The sequence below is a fragment of the Polyodon spathula genome, chromosome 23 (assembly GCF_017654505.1).
Source record: "Polyodon spathula isolate WHYD16114869_AA chromosome 23, ASM1765450v1, whole genome shotgun sequence".
NCBI classification, from domain to species: Eukaryota; Metazoa; Chordata; class Actinopteri; order Acipenseriformes; family Polyodontidae; genus Polyodon; species Polyodon spathula.
In genome coordinates this window covers 21,889,396-21,903,653 of record NC_054556.1, presented here as the reverse complement: position 1 = coordinate 21,903,653, position 14,258 = coordinate 21,889,396, and the positions used below count along the sequence as shown (strand labels likewise).

General features: G+C 40.8%; 1 protein-coding gene across 7 annotated transcripts; it reads right to left on the bottom strand.

The window, feature by feature from the left end:
- Nucleotides 1-216: 216 nt before the first annotated feature.
- On the bottom strand, nucleotides 217-14,210 carry LOC121298127 (polycomb group protein ASXL1-like). Of its 7 annotated transcripts, XM_041224970.1 has the most exons (14): nucleotides 13,604-14,209; nucleotides 9,745-9,827; nucleotides 9,410-9,412; nucleotides 9,069-9,177; nucleotides 8,165-8,285; nucleotides 7,836-7,969; nucleotides 7,382-7,466; nucleotides 6,423-6,569; nucleotides 6,033-6,199; nucleotides 5,750-5,846; nucleotides 5,485-5,590; nucleotides 5,116-5,360; nucleotides 4,691-5,004; nucleotides 217-3,759 (listed from the first exon to the last, which is right to left on the bottom strand). In XM_041224970.1, the coding sequence occupies exons 1-14, from the start codon at nucleotides 13,658-13,660 to the stop codon at nucleotides 1,030-1,032; spliced, it is 4,398 nt and encodes a 1,465-aa protein (XP_041080904.1). In that variant the 5' UTR covers nucleotides 13,661-14,209; the 3' UTR covers nucleotides 217-1,029. The 7 variants fall into 7 exon arrangements, 6 of the variants coding, with proteins under 6 accessions (XP_041080904.1, XP_041080902.1, XP_041080903.1 ...); XM_041224968.1 differs by having other exon boundaries at nucleotides 4,691-5,360; nucleotides 7,836-7,927; nucleotides 13,604-14,210; XM_041224969.1 differs by having other exon boundaries at nucleotides 4,691-5,360; nucleotides 7,836-7,927; nucleotides 8,180-8,285; nucleotides 13,604-14,210.
- Between the last annotated feature and the right edge of the window lie 48 nt (nucleotides 14,211-14,258).

The following is a 14,258-nucleotide window of genomic DNA, read 5'->3' as shown; positions in this document are numbered from 1 at the left end:
AATCAGGTAAAACCTGAAAATCAGATGCCCTCTTTATAAGCAACAGCTGGACAATTTCAGTAAAAGTATATTAAACGCATGTTTCATCCATTTGAAGAATACAGAATATAAAGGCACCACATCCTGTTTAATTAGAACTAATAAATTATATATATATATATATATATATATATATATATATATATATATATATATATATATATATATATAATCCCTGAATTCAGCAGCATATGAACACCTTGGCATGCAGAGCTTTCCTTAATGTCAACTTGATTATGGATATAAAATGCCTTGGAAGGATTTGAACACACTTTGTATACTGAAACCAGCTGTTCTCTGATGTGTGCTTATCACTGGGGGCTTCCCAATTACTCTCATGCGTTATTTCTACCCTTCAAGATCTTTTGAAATCCGTCAATTGCATATCAACAGTATAACCAGGGTGCACTTATCCATCACTGTCCTTTTAACTGTGTGCCACTTGCAGTGGCTGGGGTTTAGAATTGACAGAATGTGGCTACATCTCCCTTCACAGGAGGGTACAGCTCGGAGGTGTGCGACACTATTTACTGCTAGGTGGGTCATTTATAACAGAAAGCTCTATTTCAGATTTCTTACAAGCTCACATTCCCTGGAGAAAGCAAAGCTTTGATAATGAATACAGTACAAAACACAAACTACATTTCATGTAACACATTTAAATCAATTCAAAGTCTGGTTTAATGTTTATTTTAATACTCTGCTTAACAGCAAAACATAAAAGATACAAAAAAAAAAACCCCAAAAAACAGAACTGGGAGCCTGAATAAGAATAGGAAATGCAATTCCTATGTTCAATAATTAACAATAATTCAAGACATGTGGTGTCATACCCCCCTCCAATGAATGACACTGTGTAATGTAACAGGACACAGGCAAGACAGAAGGAACCATCCCCAGCCTTGCAATTCACTTAACATTAGAAAAAATTGTATGCCACAAAAAATACAGCACAATCCTTTATACACCACGCTCACAGATCACTGTTCGCTATCTTACAAGACAGGACACACAAAGCTTAGAGGGACCTATACAGTCATCGTGGCAGAAAGCACCACAGCCTTGACACACGATCATGGCTCTCAGCCTGCATGAGCACTTGAGAGCCATTTCCTCAACACTGTGCTCTGCAAAGGTCTTCTGCTGCAGCTGCATCACACTGTTAGCAATGTTCTTAGAGAAGCCGCTAAGAGCACGGTCTGAAATCGGCATGTTGGTGGTATAATTAAAGCCTAAGCTGCTGTTATAATGCAGTTTAGGGAGCTTCCTGTAAAACTGTTGCTGGATATTAAGCTGGAAAGGAATGTAGGAAGGCTCCAAAGGGTGCTGGAAGGGCTTTCCAGACTCTCTTGTCAATCGGACAAGAGACATTCCTACATTTAACAGTGTCCCAGGGAAATGTTCCTTGGATTCAAAAGAACTTGCTGAGTCTTTTTTACCAGTTATAAGAACATTTTTGGAAGGACTTTGACAAGACGGGTTCTCCGGTTGCTGTTTTGGGTGCCAGTCTATTTTAACAGTGGGCACAACTTCCCTGGAGACAAAATTATTTTGCGGGGACACCTGCCTGTTTTGAGATGGCACTTGGTCCATGACTGTATTGCACTGTACGTCACCTGCTCTGCACTCCTGAGCTGCACCTTTCTGCCCTGGAACTCCTGGGTATCCTTTATCCACAATTAAACCGAAGGCAGAGTTTTGCCCAAAAGCAGAGTTCGAAGGGTTATTATTTGACAATGCAGGAGAGTTCACTTGGGATGGTCCTCCAGCAATATTCGCCACTTCTTCAAAACAACAAGAGGACATCCCCTGCTCAGTGACTCTGCTATCTTCATGTGTGTTTGGAGTCACAACTGTATTCACCTGTTCCTGGAAACCAAGGATTTGCCCCCCACATGAGGAAATTTCATTTGAGGAAACGCGAGATTGAACCCAAACTTCATTGTGAGCCAGAGAAGATTTTAAATGCCCTTGCCCTGCTTTTGGAGGAACATCTTGATGTGTTTTGGAGTTCGTTGTACAAGAGTCCTCTCCTCTGCCTATATTACTCTGCACACTTTTAACGGACTGGTTTTCCTGTAGCTTCAGAAGAGGCACAGGAAGCCGATGGATTTCAAGCTTGCTTGTAGAGTTAGGCTGTGGCAACACCTTTTCAAGAGGAAGACTGCCTTGAAGCAGCTGTGTAACTAGTGGGTTGTTAGCTTCTACTGAAGAAACGTGCCTGCTCGAGCTGCCAGCCTTTCTTGGAGCCTCTGCATTCTTCTGCACAGTTGAAAGGGGATTATGAGCTTCAGTTTGAGAGCCGTCCGTATTTTCTTTCTTCCTCCCTTCATCAATATTATCTCCATCACTACTTGCTTGGCAGGCCTCAGATACTGGATTCCAGCTGTTTGATTTTGCTGCTGCAACAGGACTGGAAGGGACAATTGTACTTGCAGTGTCTGGACTGCATTTTTTGTTGTCTATTTCAGCATGCCAACTGTGCCCATTTTCGTTTTCAAAGTCAGAGGCAGTCTCTGTTGAATCGCTATGCATACCCGCCTCGCTATGCAAGCACGTTGATACAAGATCTAAATCAACGAGGACTGTCTGATTTGATGCATGTTTTTCCGCATCTACACATGGAATATCTTCCGAGATACAAGCTACACCCTTAATGTGAAGAAGCTGTGCACATGGTTTTGTTTTTTCTGGGCTCTGAGTTTTATTTAATTGTTCACAATTCTGTAAGGATATTTCTGTACCATGACCATTTCTCTCTTCCTTGTGGTTTGGCAATCTTGGCGATATGCACTCTTCATCTTCTTCACTTTCCACCTCTTTGGTCTTGTATTTCTTTACCTTTATTTCTTTATACACACTGTGGACACCCTCTAAAGGCTGCAACGAAACTAAAGTTCTGAGGGCATCAATGCCTTCTGCTCCAAACCTTGGCAGCGTGTCAGGTATAGATGTGGGAACCAGCACTGTTACCACATCACTCTTCACTTCAAAATACTGGCATTGAATCTCTTCGGACCTGGTTTCAGTCTCTAAGTGATCTTCTATACCAACAGGTTCACTCACCATTTCCAGAACTTGTTCTTGGGTTTCTATAACCTGGATGGGTTTATCTTCTTCACTCACAGGCTCCACCTCTTCAGTGTAGATCACATCATCTGTGTAATTCGGCTCATCAATCTGTTGAGAAGCACTCATACGATCTACACCAGCTGGATCTGCGTACCTTGCACTGCCTACCAAAGGATGAGAGACTTTGGGCAGAACTTTAATATGGCACTCTTTTTCCAAAGATATTTCAGTTTGAATAATTTCAGATTTAACATTCTGCAAGAGCTCAGTCTCCGACACCATCTCGTCCTCTGTGCCCATTACAGGCTCCTGCTGTAGCTGTGCTCCTTCGAGATGATTTGACAAAGCCTCTGTAAGCTCTCCTTTGCTTCCTCCAGGCTCTGCTGGTTCGTAGCAGTCTCTTCTTCCTCCACCCCCTCCTGGTCCTCCTCCTCTTTCCGGCCCTTCGCCTCCCCCTGCGGCCGCAACAGCAGCTGCTGCCTCCCTCTGTGCCCGGGCCTGCTGGGCACGGGCTTTAACGTCAGCAAGCGTCCGGGCTCCAGCCCTGCCACGGCTGTCTGTCTCTTGGTTAGGGATGATCCGAGGGCATATCTGGTATGTGGGCTGTCCTTTAACCACCCAGGGTGGTTTGATCCGGGAAAGCTGGATCTGATGGAAGACAAATTATGACGAGGTTACTGGTCTGTGCACAAAACATGTTTCTTATTCCAGATGAAATTCACTGGAAGGAATTAGTTCTCTACAGCAAAAAATGTCACAGTATGGCAAGCTACTTATGGACTATGAGCCACAGGGAAAAAGCCTTAAAATATACCGAGCATCAAAAGAAACTTAGCACTTTATTTGGATAAAATTCACTAGATGTAATCGAAAAATGACAAACTCTGTTTTAGAGCAAGTGCAGTGGCTTTTTATTGTGCGGATTAACAACTGACATCACGAAGATGCTACAAAATGATCTGTCGATCTTAGGCAGGTGTTGTGTCTCCCAGTTCGTGGTCTGTCATTGACAGAGTGTGTCTGGTTACACCGTCTCACCAGGTTTGAAATTGCTGGCTGTGAGCACCCAAGACGGCGAGCCACAGTACACTGCCCTAGTCCAGCCTCCGACATTCAGATTGCATGAACGCGCTGCTCTCTTGACTGACGTGGCATATTGGTTATTGCTTTTATGCAAGCTTCACTCCATAACCAGTGTCCAATCAACTCTCTCACTAATTAAGTGATTAAGTGCATATGTTTCAGTCACAGTCACTCCAGCGTATCATGGTCAATGATGAATAATCCGAGTGATTAAAAAGAAACCAAAAACACTTTGTCAATGTCCATCATTTACATACCTTATTTCTTTTCGAAAATAAATGTGTTATAATACTGATACGTTTCTTCTGATGCTCTACATACATCCGAAAAAAGAAATGGGTAAAGTTTCCAACTAGAAAGAACTCACTCATTCCTAAGTGAAAAATACTTTCATGAGATTAAATGTTAATAAGGGGAGTTATTACTCCCATTATTAAAAAAAATCTCCAACCACGAACAGAAAGCAATAGAGAATTTAAGCAACAAATCTTCATACTCGGATAGGTGGCACTTTTGGTTCCTCTTTGGTGCGGTGTGGCTTTTCTGGGTGAACACAGTCAATTGTGTTCCGAAAGGACTGGCGATCATCAAGACGTGGCTTTTTCTCGGGGAAGGAGGTGGAGGCTGAGGGCTCGCCGAATTTCCTCTTCTGGTCCTTCACCTCCCTAGAGTCGTTCTTGTCGTTGGCATCAGCGCTAAGGTAGGCTCTCTGGTCAGGGAAAGCAGAAGTAGCGCCAAGGTCTCTCTGATTATCGTGTGAACTAGAGGAGTCAGCAGAACACAAGGCAGCAGGCGTCTCCAACTGACCCCCTACAAGTGAAACAGCAGCAACAGATATTGCATGAGTTGCCTGGGCTTCAGTCCCAGCTTCCTCCAGCTCCGTCTGTAGTTCATGTTCTCCCTGTGAAGTGGCTTCAATACCTAAAGCAGCAGCAGCAGATTCAGAATGATCTTCGGCTTCCTCCAGCTTGGGTTGTCTGCAAAGAGCCCGTCTAGCTCTGGTCCTGAGGTCTGACCTGGAGCGTCTCCTCAGGCGCCCGTCCTTGCGTCTGCGACCAGCAGCTCGCTTCTTGGCAGGTCCAGTCGGAATGGCAGTGGCAGTCAGATTTCCTGAGTCTTCTTGCACCAAGGTCTGCTTTAGTGATTCCTCTTTGGTTAAGCCCAACCTGTAATGCAATAAAACAAACAAAAAAAAATGTCAGGCAACCTTTCCAGCTACATAAAACTTACAAGTATGTTTTCAGAGAGAATTAAGTCCTTAATAAAATGCATAAATGTGAATGTACTTGCCTCTGCCCATAGTAATCCTCAAAGAACTTCTCTTTCCACAATTCCACCTTCTTTTCTTTTTCCATTTCCTGGCGGATTCTCACCTGCATCTCATGTGTGAATTCTCCTGCAACACACAAATTTACGAGCATCAGCAACTGGAAAGGTAACCATTTGTAAGTTTAACATTATTATTTTTCATGCAAGTTTAACTCAATAATAATAAAAACTGCTGTTACAGTGGCATAACTTCTTTAACTACAGTTTTCTGCTGCAAAATACCTACCATCTGCAAGCCTCTCCTTCCAGCACAGGGATGCATGTGTAAAGAACTCATTATTCAGTGCAGAGCTGCTGAGACGTGCCAGCCCGTCAACACCTACCTAAGAAAAGAAAGTGTCAAAAAACTCTAACGTGTTTTTTTAATTGTTTTTTTTTTTTTTTTTTTTTTTAGGAGGGGTGGTTTCTGAAGCATTCTTACTGAAATGTTGGTTCAAGAAAACAAGGCAAGGTAGTGAAATAAGTAACATTAAAAGGTGTTGGAAGGAAAAGAAGATTTTATTGCTTACCGGTCGATCAACCTCTGGAAGCAGGAGCAGCAGCTGCTGCTGGAGGTGGGGAGGCAGAGTCGCAAGTGTCCGTGTGTTGATCAGCGCTCGGATATTGGTATTGACCAGGATAGAGCCTGGTGTTTCAAAATCAACCTCTTCCCCTTTGTTTCTCTTCTCCTTTTGTCCTAAAAATAAACATGTTTAAAAATGTTTGCTCCACACTGCAGTAAAATAAGCGCTAACTACTAATCTTTAACATTTACGATGTAGACAACTTTGAGTGTCAACATGGTTTAGGATTTTGGAAAATAAATAAATAAATAAATAAATAAAAGGAGCATTTGTCTGTGTGTGTGTGGGTAAAATGCCACACTGTTGGGCACCACGTTGTTAAGTGTGCAGATGTACCTGTCTGTGACTTGTGCAGGTTTTTGAAGCGCTGCCCATGTTTCCTGCTCAGTTCTGCCCTGCTTCTCAACGAGCTGCTGCAGGCGATTGCGGAGCTGCTGCTACAGGTGCTGCTCAACTCCGCTTCTCTGCACTTGCCTGGAAAACCTACAGCACAAAACAATGACAAAAAAAAATAACACACCTTAAGACAGCAAGATTAAATGGAATCTCCTACATTTCACTGTTCAGCACTTAAAGCACTGTTTGTGTAATCTGCCAACCAATCTTTATATTCATGCTTAAAAACCCTTAAGGCAGGGGTGACACACTCAAGTTTGAGGGCTGCAGGGTCTTCTGGTTTTCATTCAAGCTTAAGCTCTCAATTAATACAATTGATTGAATTATTTGTTCAGTTGGACATATTTTAAGGTATTTTACATTTGATAGTTTTAGAAAAATGCACTTGTTCCATAGGTGGTATACTACCATGAATCATTCTGAGGCCTGGAGAGAAGTGTTGAATTTTGTCCAGTTAATCAAATAATTAGACCAAGGAAGTAATTGAGAACTCGGGTGGAACGAAAGCCAGAAGACACTGCGGCCCCCGGGAACTGAGTTGGACACCCCTGTTTTAAAGTAAGTTCTCCTATAAATTAAAATGTTTTATCTGGTCTCTCACATTGAGCCAGGAGCTGTTCATTTAACAGACACTTGCCACAGCGTTTCAGTTCTGCATTGTTACACTGTTCTGTGCATTTTAATTTTAAACACAGGGTCAAGCTTTTGAATGCGTTTTAACCTGTATGTATACTTATATATTATGGTTCTGTATCAATAGTGCAGATTGTAGCAACAGGGCAGATTCTGTTCTTATTGCTGCTTTTAGAGAAAGCATGCCTTAGGACATGCACAATTTCTTTAAAACATGTTCAAATGGTGTGAATCAAATGAACTCAAACATCTCACATTGTCCTTACCTGAGGGTACATGCTCTCCGTTTACTTTCAGTGGGGTCAGTACAACACGTGGCATCATGACACCTTTTTTTCTCTGCCTTCCAGACTGCATTATTAAAAACAAATGGATAACAGCTTTTAATGGTGGTCTGGAAGTCTCTAAAACAGGCTAAGAAATCAAGACTTTAGTTAGATCAATTCAACACAAATGACATCCCTACTACAGCAATCCAAAGTGTATTTGTCAACATTCCTATGGTTTCGCCTATAGGGAATAAGACGAGGATTCTTGATTATATCCAGAGAGCATATTGTAGAATATTACTGTTATCTTTCTAAGCATGAACAAAACCACTATACAGTACCAAATCAATAACCATAGCTGCGGCATATATAGTGAATGACTGGAGAACATCACATTTTTAATACAAATCGGTGGGGATTGTTTGCAGGTCAAGGTAAAGAGGATCCATACTTCTCTCTCAGAGCAGGCACTGGCTGCCCTCCCCTGCTGTGCTGCTCTGAGGCTGCTCTGTCTGGCCTGAGGTGTCTGCTTGCTCTGCGTTTCTGTGGAACATGAAGCACTAGATGAGGTCTCATCCAAGGACACTTGTGGGAAAAATACACAAAAAGGAAGAAATAGAATAAAATCAAGAAGGGATAGAAGATATATGAAAGTCACTAAATTAATCGTGGATGTATACACATAAGAACAGTGAGGATCACTCCAAATGGGAAGAAAACTGTAGGTTCCAAAGTCATGGGGGTGGGGGACTAAGCGGACTGCTGCTTCAACACACATACTGTCGCTTTCCCCACTTGCAGTGCTGGTTTCATTGGAATCACAGCTTTCCACGTCTGCAGAGTCTTCCAAACCCTCTCCCTCTGGCACTGCCATGCTTTTGGACCACTGCAGGGCATCTTTCTGGAATAAATAAAAATAAAAGAATCTGTAAACACGCTACACCTTTGGAATGCAAGGGGAATGTAACGGTCAGCATCGTCAACTCACTTGTGATATCGAAGCTCAGTTTTACCCCCCCCCCCCCCCCATCTTCCCCAGGCAGGTTTAGAAATGTGTCAGACCCTGCAGTGGTTAAATAGGGTTCCATTGTTCACACCTACTGGAGTTTCTCAAAAAAAGGCACCATTTTAAAAAAGTGGTTAAAAAAAAAAAAAAAAAAAAAAGCACCTTCGAGAAAAGGATTTTATACGAGGGGTCAAGGGTACAAACTGAGAAACAGAACAAGATTAAAAGGTAAACCTATTTGCAGCCAACCTTAGCTTCCTTCGATAGTCCCCAAGTTTTTCATGATGTATTAGAAATAACTGTCACACTGCTATTCAGTGAAAGACAATTACACTCATTCTAATTTGTTGTCATTGTGAAAACAGCGTTTCATTACATGCTTTAGTTTTTGCTTTCTTTGTTTTACAGGGGGAAGTACTGGAGAGTGTAGCATACAAAAGATTAGTGTGAAACAACTATCACGCATTCAAACAAACAGCACACTGCTTCCTCTCATCAAATGTGGCATTCTAGCCCATCCTCAGGGCAAATAGTAATTAAGCCCTTAGATTAATTCAACTTTAGGAAAAAAAGATAATGACAATCCGCAAATTTGTTTTAACTACTTCTGCGCATACTGTAGAGGTTACTTTCCACTTGGGACTGATAAACAGCTACAGTGAAGAAAGGTGCCATTACCTTCAGAGTGAAAAGACTCAACCTGCCAGGGAGCTTGAAAAAGATCCCGTCGTCTCCTCTGCACTGTGAATGCAGCAATGTGTTCAGACATGCCAAAGGTGAAGTCCCACTGCAAAAACCAAGCAATCACAGAACTTAAAGAGTGAGGGTGGAGAAATAAATCTGTCCTTTTTACATTTCTAGACGGGTTCCAAATGCTCCCATATTTCAAGAAGTTATAATATTAATCTCTGCAGACAATTTCAAATACGCCCCTTCCCCTTATGATTATAAATTCATGCATGGGAAAAAAAAAGAAAAACACACACACATTGTGTTGTATAGCTTTCAGTTTGCCTTACCTTCTATTCCCAGTCACAGTACCAGTGTTGCAGAAAGAAAGGAAAAAAAACAACACGTTACATGCTACTCAGAAACAGCATGTTAAAAATCGCAAAGAAAAAAAAAATGGAGTTGCTATAGAGCTTAATTTTCAAAAAACAGGTTTGAATTTGGATCAGACATTTCTAATAAAAACACCAGGCACTGTACATTTCACCAGCAGTATTCGCATTGTTTTTTAAATGCCTAATGGGATTTGCTTCTGAATAATTGAATTGATGATTGCACTCACCCACTTTATTATTATTATTTTTTTTTTACAAAACTAAAATGAAATTTTTCATGTTGATCTGACCTCATCTCTTTGAGTCCCTTTGTCTCAATGACGTGCAGGATCTGTTTCGGTGTCATGGGAGCATCTGAATAATTCTCCAACACCTGGAAAAAAAAGGCTCAGTATGATTCTCAACCACATTACAATTTTATGATTACCCAAGTGAACCACGCATTTCATGCCCAATACGTGTTCCATGATTATTACATTTTTAAAAAGCCTTTCCTTTGATTGTGTTTTATCCCCTTCTATCACTCCGCTTTGTTCCTGCTTCAAATCTAATCTTTTCATCCTTATTTTCTTGTTTTCGCGTGCAACTTGCTGGCCATGACATACAGATGCCACTATTCACAGAGGTACATTTGACATAGATAGATAGAAAATAAGATATCAGATTTTTTTTTCTTCTTTTCTCTCATGCTGGGGGTGTTTTTATTAATTCAAAACATTTAGAAAAAAATGAAGAGATATCACAATTAATTTTGTATGTAATAAATCCGTGTGTCACTTTTTCCTGTACCAGGATTAGTGACTATAAGTAGTTACATAAGTATAAAAAAATTCTTCAAAGACAAGCAATATGTAGCAGTACTGGGTTAAAAAAACAAAACAGGGTCCAGAAACTACAGAAACTTTGCAAACAGAATAGTAGCAAGTATTTCCCCAAGGGTGGACACTTATGACAAAAAGCTGGCATTGCGTATTGTATAGGCTGGTGGAAGGGTAAAGCGCTAATCAGAACAAGCAGGCATTCATTTTCCAATGCACTGCGAGCTGCACCGTGCATGCACAGACTGAGATATCAGACGACTCCTTTATCATGCAAATAGCAAGGCAGGCTTCTTTCATAACATCAAAGTATCCCAGAACTTAAAAACCGCTGCTCATTGCAAACAGCTTACTTTTTTATTGCAAAGAAAAAAAAGAAATTAAAAAAAAAAAACACCCCACTTGTATTAGTGTTTTTTTTTTATATACATGTAGGAGGGAAACCCATATGGTGCTACTATATTACTCTGTTCAATTAATCATCGCGTTTCAAATGTTAAGGCAGAACTCATTTAAATCTTGTCACCCCCCCACCTCCAGAATAATGAATGACTGATTCACAGTAGATATACCGATCCACATTGTGAGGCTACTTTTAAATTCTTTCATCAAGACAGCTTCCTTTAAACCTGACAATGCCTTCTGAAATTTCACTCCACAAGCAGCCCACTGCAGCCAAATAACTGGAACATGGTTCATTGTACAGCCTCCATTCTGGGTTTAAACGACACTCAAACCTGTATTAAAGACCACCTGTACAGAAGGACCACCAAGTTTCTTTCATTAACACTACTGTAGAAATTCACTACAAACACCTATTTAACTTAGTGTCAAAAATACTGGGTTTTACAGACCCTTAAACATGAATCTTGGGCTATCTTACTGTACCTAGGGTAACTTAGGCAGTCCAAGCTTAGTGCTAACCAGGGTCTGGAAACAGCCCGTTTGTCACAGATGTCATTTGTTTCAGTCATGAAGGGCAAAACAGAGTTTTGATAGCAGAATATTGCTCCATATAAGAAATCAGCTGGGTTTTTTTTTGTTTTTTTTAAAGCTTAACATGCACCATATTTGAAAGGTGTTTAAGAAAACAAGCCTGTCAACTGAAGTTTTGCCAAGTGCTTCACTGGCTGGTTTTATAGTTGTTTGAGAGCAGTCAGCAGCAAGTATATAGAAGTAATAGACTGCTATCTTAAACAGTGAATTCTGAATCAGTTCCAAGTTTTCATATATGTACCTTTAAGCTTCTGCTTATTTCCTGTTACTTTATTCTACAAGGGAAATTCCTCCCTCTTAATGAGCTGGAGGGGTTTTTATTTTGTAAAGGGGTTTTCCCCTTCCACCCTGTGTGGCAGCATCTCTGACTATGCTAGTACTGTGAAAGCACCAAATACAACTGGAAAGGCGAACTGAAGTATATTGCAAAGTTTATGCCCGTCGAGAAAGAAAAACTTATGATAAAAACACGTCATTATTTGGGGTTTTCAAACATTACGCATATTATAACACACATTATTTTTAAAAGATTACAAGCATGTCCTTATTTCAAGAAGAACCATGAATTTTCAGCAGATATTCTATGGCGATGTAAAAAAGGAAAAATGCAGAATCATACATAAAATAAACAAGCTGTTGTGGTTTCCTGTAAAAGTATTGATCACATAAGTGAGGTATGGTTAACTTCTCAGAAAGAAAAATCAAACAAGTCACCAAAACCACTTCCTACACTAAACCACAAATAAAAACACTATATAAAATAAGGATGAAGCATGCAAAGTGCAGGTCTGTGAACCTACAGGAAATACTTTTTGTATGATGCCATGCATCATAATGTGACTTCAGTATAGCATTACCTGACAAAGTGGCACATTATTATTGTGTAAGAACTGGCAAAACAAGGCAAGAAAAAACACATTAATCCTGCAAATAGACTGCCATCAGAACTTAACCAAGACAGCATGTACCTGTGCAACAATTACCAGAGATCATATTCGCTTCTTTAAAAGATATGAGAAACCTACTTCGCTGACAAAGAGGGTACGGCTTCTGGTGGCTACTTCATAAATTCAGGTTAGCCTTATAACTATGAACCAGCAGATCACAGGATGATTAATTAGCTTTGTACTGGGGGTATGCTAATCTATGCATGTCTCCTCTTAAACAGTACTTTCCCACTTAATCTGCCAATCACTTCATTAGCACCCTTGACACTGATGCATTCTAAATTCATGAGCACTGCCATCACTGAAGCACAGGTAAGAAATTAAATTAGGGGTTAAAGTTCCCTTATTTCTATCGTGCACACACTAACAGTATGGCCGTGGTCAATATACAGGATGTAAAAATTATAAATGAATGCTGAACTTGATGCATAAAACAATAACTTGGATGCAACACACAAAAAACAACTAACGGAGTGTGGATTTAGTTACCACTGCTTTCCACATCTGCACTAGAATTGTTACTACTGCTCTCCTTTACATCTACCATTCAACCCACCCAAAACACTGCTGGACTACGATAACAGCATAATATAAAAAACACTGGATTATAACATTTGGAAAATCTGACTTGCAAATGTAGATGTGTTCTTCACATCAGGTTAGGTGTAGCGCTGCAGCTGTAAAAGGTACTGTACAAATGTGACAAACAAATATTTTGCATTATAGTGACTGCGCGCGCGCACACCCACTCTCTCCCCTCCCCCTCTTGGAGGATTGCGCAGGTGAGATGATCTTGCCCTTATAATAACCTGCAGGGGGTCAGAATTGTATTTTGAACGGTTTGCAGCACAGTATGGGGACACGATGCTGCGGCTTTATTTATTTATTTATTTATTTTAACAGCAAGCCATACAGAACCTCATCTTTTGGTCCTATAAATTCACATTCTTTCATAAAGAAAGCGTCATTCTAATTTTACTACGACCATACACATTTGGAATATAATGAAATGAATATCATCGGAATTTGAGATGCATTTGTTATCAGAAAGAGTATCATTGCAAACCCCAAATAACTGCTTTAAACGGCAAAAACGAGAAAACTATTAATAACAACTGCAGCACTAACTTACACATCACAGGCTAACCAACTGCATCAAAGCGAAGAGCAAATTAGAGCAAATAAAACCGCAAATCAGGCGTTTTCCCCTCAATACTGACTGCCGCATATATTTTAAACGCCCTGCATTTCTCCCTTTAAAATCCCGCCCAGCAGCAGCATTGGAACGACATGATTGCGCCCCACAACCCAAGCCACCGTTATATCAAATGCCGCTAATTACAGTGCCAGTTTGCATTCAGTATGTTGTCATATTTATCATTTATTACCATGCGGGCAGCTTCAGCCCACGTGCGCTCCTTCTTTTTCTTCTGTTTGTCCTTCATTTCTTCGGGCGGGTTCGTCTTTTGTTTTTAAACGGAGAAGTCGTTTTTTTTTTTTTTTTTTTTTTTTTACAGGCTGATCTTTCGTCTATTCTAAACCGAAGCGCGTTTCCTTGTTGTTGTTGTCGTCGGCTCTTCGTTGTAAACACACACACACACACACACACACAGAAGGCGAGTCCACACGCAGCTGCGAGTACTGCAGGAAATCCTCTAACTCAGGAATGCAAGGGGGAAAATAACAACGGGGTTAAACAGCACACGCTGCAGGAATGCAAAATAACTCACCACCCCTCCCCCAAAAGAGCACGCGCCATTTTGACTCTGCAGCCGATGCAGTGCAGTGTTCTGCACGCTGCACACTCTGAATCAGAGCCCCAATGGCGTGAGTTCTGGGAATTGTAGTTGTTTAATCAACGTCCTAGAACAAATACCTAATATTTAAATATCACTGAATATTTTCCTGAATAACAAGTACCCACGTCCGGATATTGAAAATAACAGTTTCCCTATGAAGCATCCAATGAAAATGCGTAGGGGCTCTAACACGTCCAGGATGTTGACAGACTCACCTACCCAGGCTGCACCACACTACGAGCCT

What these genes read in the sequence shown, in the direction of transcription:
- LOC121298127 (XM_041224964.1), bottom strand. Translation starts at nt 13,660, where the DNA reads ATGAAGGACAAACAGAAGAAAAAGAAGGAGCGCACGTGGGCTGAAGCT. An exon ending in CCTGCACAAGTCACAGACAG is followed by an intron (nt 6,200 to 6,422) that starts GTACATCTGCAC and finishes GTTTATTTTTAG; the next exon opens with GACAAAAGGAGAAGAGAAAC. An exon ending in GAAGGAGAGGCTTGCAGATG is followed by an intron (nt 5,591 to 5,749) that starts GTAGGTATTTTG and finishes TGTGTGTTGCAG; the next exon opens with GAGAATTCACACATGAGATG.